This window comes from Solanum dulcamara, chromosome 4, assembly GCF_947179165.1.
Source record: "Solanum dulcamara chromosome 4, daSolDulc1.2, whole genome shotgun sequence".
Classification (NCBI taxonomy): Eukaryota; Viridiplantae; Streptophyta; class Magnoliopsida; order Solanales; family Solanaceae; genus Solanum; species Solanum dulcamara.
In genome coordinates this window covers 21,199,325-21,210,312 of record NC_077240.1, presented here as the reverse complement: position 1 = coordinate 21,210,312, position 10,988 = coordinate 21,199,325, and the positions used below count along the sequence as shown (strand labels likewise).

The following is a 10,988-nucleotide window of genomic DNA, read 5'->3' as shown; positions in this document are numbered from 1 at the left end:
AATCGACGGATGCCTTGTCATTCCAGCACGAATTTATCATTTTATGCCACGTGGTTCTCTCCCTTGATTTTCTATTATTTATTTATTTTCGTTTTATTATATGAGGAAATATTTGTTCTAAGAAGAATATGTGCAATGACTAATGAGGATTGAGGACGACCACTACTTTTATCATCAATACATATTTATTATTGACAAATATTTACAAAAATTATATATAAAAGTCTGTGTAAGTACGGATTTAATAAATATTATTTTATTTATTACATTTTATGTGAATACGAATAGAATTATGAGAGTTAATCAAATTTTTATATAATTTTTAAATATTACAGTACTTCTAACACAATTTTTAAATAATATATATTACTTATTTTGTCGTAATTTATATGACACATGTGGAACTTTGAGAGTCAGCCAAATTTTCATATGCCTTTAAAAGATTTTAAGTTGTTAATTATTGTCATTTATAATGCTCTTAATTAATGTAATTTTCAAATAATATATGTTCCTCTCTCGCGCGCACGTGGCACGTGTGAAAATTTGAGAGTTAATCAAATTCAATCTGTTTTTTTAAAAATATTTTTAAGTTGTTAATTAATTATTGTGATTTATAATACCCTTAACGTAATTTTCAAATAATATATGTTATTCCCATGTCCCATTTTATGTGGCACAGTTGAAATTTTGAAAGCTAATCAAAGCTTAATTTTCAAATAATATATGTTACTCCCTCTGTCTCAATTTATGTGGCACATGTGAAATTTGAGAGTTATTCAAATTTTTAATATGTTTTTCAAATATTTTAAATTGTTAGTTATTGTGATATATAGTACTCTTAACATAATTACGCAATTTTTAAATAACATATCATAATATTATCTTTTTGTAATTTTTAAATACATAATATAATATAAAAAAAGTAAGATAAATAAATTAATATAAAAGAAATATTAAGTATATAAATATAAAAAATTAAAGAAGAAGGGCAAATCAGTCAAATGATCAACTGACCCTAAACTCCTCTATTCGCTTCTATAATATAGTTAAATATTATTAATAATTTATTCAACTCCCACTTATTTGGTAAATAAACGTTCACAAAGATATATTTTTCTAGTTAAGAATTCATTTACTTTAACAATAATTTTGAACATTGTGAAATTTAGTGAAAAAAACTGGTCAAATTATTTTTTCAAACTTGAAGTTCATTTCCAATTATTATTTTTTTGGAATCAGTCTGATGTATAATTTATATTCAAACACAATTTGATATTCTAAATATATTATTCAAAATCAAGTTAAAATTTTTTTGTTACTTTATCGAAATGTCATATATATACAACTCTTAGATTAAATTAGCATGTTTTAGCCAAATAAATATTTAGCAAGAAAGTCTAAAAAGAATTGATATTTAATAACCATCACAAAAATAAGGAAGGAAATTTATATTCACATCCATCTCTTTTCAAATTATTTTTCTTTAAAATATAAAAAATATTTAGTACCATCTCCTTCTTCTAACTTCCACCATTGCTCCTTACAACTAGTAAAATGTTTATTTTGTTAGAAAATGGATGTCTATTTTCCTATGGGACCCACCCACTTGGAAAATATATAGACAAAGCCAAATTGCCATTTTCTACACTTGTAAATTGCCCACTTTTCGTGGCAATTTGCATATCTATTCTATCTATATATATATATGGCATCTTTGGCATTAAGGAATGACACAGATACAGATACATACAGATATATAAAACTCTCTCTGATTTCTATCTTTCTCTTGTTATATTTTTCTTTTTTTTGTGAAGGTAATTTATTTTATATTTATTTTATATCACGTTATCAGCACGAGACTTCAGCTATTGTTAAAAAAGTAACAAAAAGGGTAAGAATTTTATTTTTCTTACAATGTTTAATATTTCCAAAACTTGAATTTGTTGCTCTTGATATTTCTGGAAAAAGCTACTCATCATGGGCACTTGATGTCAAAATTCATTTAGAATCGATGGGTCTGGCAAACACCATCAAAGATGAAAATATGGCATCTAGTCAAGACCGTGCAAAAGCCATGATATTTCTTCGCCACCATCTTGACGAGGGCTAAAATTACAATATCTCACATTAAAAGACCTTCTTAAATTGTGGAATTTTTTTAAAAAAAGATATGACCACCTGAAGTTGGTCATACTTCCACAAGTACGTCATGATTGGCTAAACTTGAGATTAATGGATTTCAAAAATATAACTGAATATAATTCTGCCTTGTTTAGAATTATAACTCAGTTAAATTTATGCGGAGACAAAATAACTGAGCAAGATAAACTCAAAAAAACATACTTCACATTTCCACCCGCGAATATGCTCCTGCAGCAGCAATATCGCGAAAAGGATTTTAAAAAATATTCTGAATTACTATCTCATCTTCCTATTGCTGAACGCCACAATGAACTATTAATAAAAAATTATGATAGTCGGTCCGTCATGAAGCGCCTACAATTGATAGCCAGACCTCTACTAATGAAAACAAAATTATCAATTATTGTTTGGGGTCATTCTATCTTACATGCAGCAGCACTTGTACGCCTCAGACCAACACATTATAATAAATACTCTTCGTCACAATTAGTATTTGGACTTGAGCCAAATATAGCCCATCTACAATTTTTTGGTTATGCAGTATATATGCATGTAGCATCACCACAACGTACAAAGATGGACCATCAACGAAGGTTGGGCATATATGTTTGGTTTGACTCACCCTCCATAATTTGATACCTTAAACCGTTGATTGGAGACTTATTCACTGCTCGATTTGCAGATTGTCGGTTTGATGAAATAACTTTTCCGCCATTAGGAGGAGAGAAAAAAGAATCCGAACAAGAAATTGCGTGGAAAGTTTTATCACTATCTCATTTTAATTCACGCACCCGCACATGTGAGCCATATGCATTTACTGATTTGAAACGGATAACTAATTCACATATGCCATATGCATTTACTGATTTGAAACGGATAACTAATTCACATATCCTTGCAGTACATGTGCCCATCCGAATTGATGTCCCAAAAGGACCATCTACTAGTATCATAGCTTCTGAATCCCAAATACGCCTGAATCGTAGTAGACCATTGGGTTCAAAGGATAAAAATCCTAGAAAGAGAAGCATGAGGAATAACCAAGATGATACTACAGAAGAACCTCCTGAAGAAGGTCAACATTTGAGTAATCCCAATATTCCTGAAGAAATCAGTGAACCCGAGACTCAAGTGAATGAAGAACTTTCAATAAGTTCTACCGGTGATGAGATAAATTTAGACCTATTGAAAATTACGGTGGATAATATTTTTGCATATAATATTGCAATTAACCTCATGCAAGCTAGTGAAAGTCTTGAGCCTAAATCCGTCGAAGAATGTCGACGTAGATATGATTGGCCAGAATTGGAAAAGGCAATTCAATCAGAATTAGACTCACTTGCTAAACGTGAGGTTTTTAGACTTGTAGTCCAAATCCTTGAAGGTGTGAAACGAGTTGGCTATAAATGGGTTTTTGTGCGAAAACGAAATGAGAGAAATGAAATTGTATCATACAAGACACGCCTTATTGCACAAGGATTCTCTCAAAGACCTGGGGTCAACTATGAAGAAACATACTCACCTGTTATGGATGGAATAAAATTTCGATATCTCATCAGTCTAGCTATATATAAAAATCTTGAAATACATCTAATGGATGTAGTTACAACTTACCTTTATGGTTCACTTGATAATGAAATATACATGAAAATTCCAAAAGGATTAAAATTGCCTAAAGCATGTAATAAGTCCCAAGAGATGTACTCAATAAAACTGCAAAGAACATTATATGGTCTGAAACAATCAGGGTTTGTTATACTCGCCGTTTATATTGATGACATAAATCTCATTGAAACCCCTGAAGAGGTCCAAAAGGCGATTGAATATCTAAAGAAAGAATTTGAGATGAAAGACCTTGGAAAGACAAAATTTTGTCTAGTTCTGAAAATTGAACATTTAGGAGATGGGGTCTTTGTCCATCAATCTACCTACATTGAAAAAATCTTTAAAAAATTTTACATGGACAAAGCACATCCATTAAGTACTCCAATGGTTGTTCGATCACTTGAAGTGGAAAAAGATCCATTTTGACTTTCAGAAGAGGATGAAGAACTTCTTGATCCTGAAGTACCATATCTCAGTGCAATTGGTGCACTTATGTATCTTGCTAATGCAACTAGGCCCGATATAACATTTTCTGTTAATTTGTTGGCAAGGTATAGTTCATCTCCAACGCGAAGGCATTGGAAAGGTATCAATCATATTTTGCGATACCTAAAGGGTACTATTGACATGAGTTTGTTTTATACTAACAAAAGTAGTGCAGACCTTATTGGTTATGCAGATGCAAGTTATTTATCAAACCCACATAAAGCTTGATCTCAGACAGGCTATCTATTTACACACGGAGGAACTGTTATATCATGGCGATCTACAAAATAGTCTATTGTTGCTACTTCTTCAAATCATGTTAAAATAATAGCAATTCATGAAACAAGTAGAGAATGTGTGTGGTTGAGATCGATGATACAGTTCATAAAAAAAAGATGAGGCCTAAAAAATAATGTTAATGTACCCACAGTTATATTCAAAAACAATGCCGCGTGCATAGCTCAATTAAAAGGTGGTTTCATGAAAGGAGACAGAACGAAACATATTTCACTAAAATTATTTTTCACACATGATCTTCAGAAGAATGGTGATACTGATGTACAACAAGTTCGTTCAAGCGATAATCTTGCAGATTTATTCACAAAGACATTACCAACATCAACTTTTGAGAAGCTGAGATATAAGGTTGAAATGCATCGTCTCCAAAATATCAAATGAAGTTTTCATCAGAGGAAGTAAAATACGCGTTGCACTCTTTTTTCCTATACAAGGTTTTGTCCCTCTGGATTTTCCTGGTAAGATTTTTAATGAGGCAGCACTCAAGGTGTATTACCAGATATGTGTACTCTTTTTTTCTTCACTTGCCTTTTTCCCACTGAGATTTTTCTAGTAAGCTTTTAACGAGGCACAATATTTATGAATGTTTACAATAAATATATATATATATATATATATATATTATGTCTTGTAAAATTTGTAATGAGACACATTATTCATGGACATCCAAGGGGAGTGTTAGAAAATGAATGTCTATTTCCATGTGGGACCCACCCACTTGGAAAATATATAGACAAAGCCAAATTGTCATCTTCTGCACTTGCAAATTGCCCACTTTTTGTGGCAATTTGCATACCTATTCTACCTATATATATGCCATCTTTGACATTAAGGAATGACACAGATACAGATATATAAAACTCTCTTTGATCTCTATCTTTCTCTTGTTATATTTTTCTCTTTATTTTGTATTTATTTTATATCATATTTAAAATTATTTCTCTCCTTATAATTAGCAAATTCTTTCACCGTATTTTTTCAACTCTCCCTCTTTTTTCTCTTTCTTTCCTTTTTTACTGTCTTTCAAGTTTTAGGATTTCTATCTTCTTCTCTTAAATATCTCCATTAGAGATCAATTACAACGCGATATTTTTTCAGAAAAAAATAAATAAAATTGAAGACGTCCAATGTAAGCTTATATCTACATTTAGTATGTGATGAACGTTGAAATCTGCTGCAAATATGTATGTATTCAATTGAATACATTGGATCGAGTATACATTTAATCAAGTATACATTCGCATTTATAATGTATACATTATTTATATTTTGTTTGAATACATTATTAGTAGACATAAGTATATTTTGAAGCTATTGATGTGTATAGATATATAAAAATATTTTGATACATATAATTAGATTTGTATACATACTGTGTATACATTCAATTGAAAGACATATACATAGATTGTTATAGAGTTTTGCCTCAATGTATATGAATATATTTATGTTTCACATTAAATAAGAATCAAACTTTTCTTCGACTCGACTATCAAAGTAAGTTTACATGTGTTGAAATTGATGTTGTAGGTGAAAAAATTTCAAATTAAAATTATTATCCATATCCATAATTGACGATTTTCAAACTTATAGCCGTTTCAGTTCGCCATTTTCTCCAAGAATTTCATATTGTCTTTGCAATCTTTATCAATTGGTACATATTTTCTCTTTTGAGAATAGAATCTTCATCACTTTTTACATATTTTCTTTTGAGATAAATCATTCTTACCCATTGAAATATAACAAAAAGGTAAAATTTATAAAAATCCTTATATTTAATTACAAGATAATAAATGTAGAAACCTTCGAGTTTTTTTGTTTTTTTTAAAATATCACAAATAATCAATATAAAAAAATTTATGTGGTTTGAGGAGTTATTGTGAAGAGTTATCATTGTAATTGATGTCTAATAGAGATATTTAAGGGAAGAAAATAGAAATCCTAAAACTTGAAAGAGGGAGTAAAAAAGGAAAGGAAGATAAAATACTTAAAAAACTGTAATTAAGTAAGCTTTTGTTTAATGCAATGAAGAAAGAAAAAAGAATACATTTACATATTTAAAAAGGGCAGAAAACCCAATCAAAGAAACGTGTATGGAAAAGATGAGGAAAAAAGGGAAATAAAAACCCACTTCCTAATAAAAAGGACAACATGCAGCTACAGCTACTAAATGTATTTAAAATTAAAATCTCACTTCCCAATAAAGAATAAACAAGGGGTCTACCAAATGTCAATTAATTTTTTTAAAAATAAAAATTGTTGAAAAAATAAACATAGGCTATATGATGCCATTTTATAGGATAACATGTCATACTATGCCAATTTTTCAAGAAAATATGAAACAATAGGTGTTAAACACAACAATTTGGGCTGTAGCTTGGGCTTCCTCAGGAAAATCTCTGCTTTAACATCGATTGTAATCCAGTACTATGAGTTGCCACCTTAGCAAGGAGAATGAAGCAAACAAAAGGGAAAATAGAACAGCAAACAACCAAGAACCAGTTGGTTATTGCGCACAGAAAACAGGCAGCCAATTCAAAAAGCTAAAACAACGGTCCCACGCCTCCAAAAGAGAAAAGGAAAATGAAAAAGAAAGAGAGAATAAAGGAGTAGCTCATGAACAATATCAATTGTTCCAGACTTAACGAACTTGAAGCACAGCAGAGGACAATTAGCGGAAAGAAGGCACAGAGAACCACCAAATTTATTTGGCATATGTTTCTTTTTAGTCCTTTTAAAAAATAATAATTTTTTTGATAATTGTTTAATTTTAATTATTCACGTGACATTGAAACGACAAAATTGAAGGATATTTTAATACATACCACATATTTTTAATTTAAGACCACAAGATTCAAAAGTCTGTTTTAAATTATTGAACTTAGGACTTATTTGGTTAGAGAACAAGTTATCCACAATTATGTGGGATAAAAATAACACTACCTTCTCAAGATAAGTAATTCCTAGATAAGTTATCCAGTGATTTTATTTCGATCAAATATAAAATAAACTTATCATAAAATTAATTTCAAAATTAGTTATCTCTTATCCTTCAGATCAAACAAGTTTTTAGTATCAAGTTAAAATCAGATAATTAAATTAAAATAGTGGTAGTATTTATCTGATAATTTAGATAAGCATCAGCTAGTGATGCATTCCACCACTGGCCCAGGGCCTGACTGCCAGTTGGCAAAGCTCTTCTGCCTTTTCTTCAATTAACAATAGTTGAAATTAATCTTCTATATATGCCTCTTCTTAGTTCTTATAATAACTGTATTGTACTTCTCTCCCAAAATAACCATTTTATTTGTTGACCTTTAGGTTCCGCTAAGGTCAAGTTTGCATATTAATCTCTTTGATCTATTATTCTACATATAAACTTGTGTTAAGATTTATAATTTGGACGGTAGCATGATGCCTTTTCCAGTGACACTTCTAGGTACTTCTTTATTACTAATTTTGACTTCTATTGAAATATAATATCTATATGTTCCCTAAAGTGAACACCACATATCTTAATAAAATGGGGTGGGCAAATCCAGCCAAAACTTCCATTTCAATATAATGAGTAGTACTTACTAGATAAACATGAACATTACATTTTATAACCTGTTGATTAACAGATTAACCCTAACTTATAATGAGTTAGATAATCATCCATTAATTACATTATACACCCCTTCTTCCTGAGTCAGACTTGGTCAATGATCTAAGTCTTACTAAGAATTTGACATTTTTATCCCGAGTTGACCCTTCTTTCTTCTTCTTCTTCTCCGGCGAACCTTCCGGCCAATTATCCGGCGACTCCATCAACTTCCGACCTATTCTCTCCGGTGTCCTTGCCATGTCATCGTACTCATGTCCGCCCTCAGTAGCATCCACGTCAGCACCCAAGATCTTCGCTTGCATGGCGGTCAACACGGCCTTCACCGCCACGTCAGCATCCCTCCTGTTCCTCAACAAGATCTCTCCTATATGTGCTGGCGTGAGGGTCCCACCTGACCTTATACTACTCTCCACCACGTCGAACAGCACGTGCGAGTCCAATCCTAGGTAATTCTTCACCAAAACTTTGAAGGCATGCATCCCGCACGTGCCAAGGCTAACATGCATGTCCATTCGCCCACATCTAACCAACGCCGGGTCTACATTGTCTTTGTGATTTGTAGTGAAAACTATCACCTTCTCTTCTCCACAGCATGACCATAGCCCGTCGGTGAAGTTTAACAAGCCGGATAACGTCACTCGTCCGTTATCTTCTGCATTATCACTCATCACGACATGGCGATTCTTCTTATTATGCATTGTTTGGTTGTTCCTCCTTTTTGCCATCCTATCGCCCGTTAGGTTAATAGAACAATCGATGTCCTCAATCACGATGATGGATCGATTTGTTGTTTGTATCAGTAAAGCTCTGAGTTCAGAGTTGTCAGAGACTTTACTGAGCTCGAGATCATACACGTCGTAGCAAAGGAAGTTCGCCATGGCGGCAATGAGGCTAGATTTTCCTGACCCTGGAGGTCCATATAGCAAGTATCCACGCTTCCATGCACGTCCGATTTTGTGGTAGAACTCTTTCCCTTCTGAAAATGCAGTTAGGTCATCCATGAGTTGTGTCTTCAGCTCCGGTTCGAGAGCGAGCGTCTCGAACGTGGAAGGGTGGCGAAAGGGGACAGAGGACCAGCCTGATTCGTACGAACCGTGTCCATTGTTCGTGAAAAGCCTCCTCTCACGAGAAACCCTCTCGAACTCCTCAGCCCGAGCAGTTACCTGCTCTAGGTAAGGAGTGAGGAGCTCGAGTCGATGACGCTTGGGTAGTTTGAGGGTGAAGCTACGCTTCTCCTCAACGGAGTCCTGAACGTTATCGACCTGATGCGTCCAAGTAAGGTGGTGTCCGCGGAAATCGTCGTGCACCATCTGATTAGGCGCGACGGTGTAGGTAATGCAGTTGGAAGATTTAGAGCGAGAGAGGGTGAGACGACGGCAAGTGGAAGAGGAATTAATGGAGTTCAAGTAAAGATTTACGTGTCGATAAAGATCGTTAACGTCAACACCACAATAACCGTTAAATTCTGGGATTTCGAAGTAGGAATAAGGACTGAAGAAATCTTGAATAGATTCATAGAAAGAGTGAAACAAGGATACAAGCTGAGTGGGCAAAACGTTTTGGAGAACTGTTAGAAGGCCTAAGAAGGACCAGATTTGTGACAATATCTCCATGTTTGACAATTGGTTGTTGGAAATTAATGGAAATATATATATTGGAAGAAGAAATCTACAGAGAAATAGAGATGAGGTTTGTGGAGATATGTAAAGGAAATTTTGGGAGATAATTAGTGTGGGTGTGGGTAAATATAATTTAATTTTTGCTAAAAAGGAAAACAAAGTGACTGTTTGAGAGCTGAAAAGAGAGTGTAAACAAAAGTAAAAGCAAAAGATAGGCATGAAGCCGACACTGGTCTTTACTTTTACTTTTGTCTTTCCGTGCAAACGAATATAATTCAATTCAACCATCATTAATAACTTATCCCATCTAATTTCAACTAACGCAGATCTAGAAAGATAAAAAAAAAAGTTAGTTCGGGACACTAAAACTCTCGCTATGCAGGGTTTGGAGAAGGGCTCGATCACAAGAGTCTATAGATAAAATTTATTATCTCATAAAATATAGAGATTGATTTTGATTGATCATCTACTTAAGTAAAACACAAATACAGTATAATGGAATTCATTCTCAATAATCTAACTTTTTTGCTCACCGTCCTTGGCCAAGAGGGCATGCAGGTAATCAGCAAAACAGAATCGGAGTAAAAGCTTATATGGTGTTGTTAATTATTATTTTTCGCACTTAAATTAAGGGTGATAAAATCAAAATAAAATATAATTGGCTCAATTTGCTCAAATTTAGCTGGGTTAATAATTTGTACATTTAATTCAATTTATTTTAATCCGCTTAAATTAATTTATTAGCCCATAATAATTCATGAGAAACCTTGTCACCAAAATATTTTCTTTAAAAAAGTTTAATCTTTTAGTGGATATATATTATACATATGAAAATTCATTTTTGTTACTTTTGTTTCGTAAAAAAACTTAGTAAAAAATGAACTAGCTGGACTATAAACCAATTGCTTAGGTTATCTTTGGTCCAACTCAAATAACATTTTGACAAGTCATTCATCCCATTCAACCATCTCAAATATAGCAAACATGACCTTTTAATTGACACTCCGTACTTTAACTCAATGAATTATAACTTCTAAGTTTGTTCTTGTTCCATTAAGTTGACTTAATTATTGTTTAATTTTTCTTTTTTATTATTATTTGCCTATGACATGATTTAGTTCAAATTGGTAGTGAGTATCATCTTTTATTGATTAGCGCAAGGCAAAAACCATCATTTACTACATAATTATCAGACTGGAATAAAGTATAATAGTTAATCCTACAAAACGAAA

General features: G+C 32.5%; 1 protein-coding gene across 1 annotated transcript; it reads right to left on the bottom strand.

The window, feature by feature from the left end:
* Nucleotides 1-8,067: 8,067 nt before the first annotated feature.
* Nucleotides 8,068-9,863, bottom strand: LOC129884840 (AAA-ATPase At4g25835-like). Its single transcript, XM_055959117.1, has one exon. It carries the CDS (start codon nt 9,748-9,750, stop codon nt 8,200-8,202), a length of 1,551 nt encoding a protein of 516 aa, XP_055815092.1. The 5' UTR covers nt 9,751-9,863; the 3' UTR covers nt 8,068-8,199.
* Nucleotides 9,864-10,988: the final 1,125 nt, after the last annotated feature.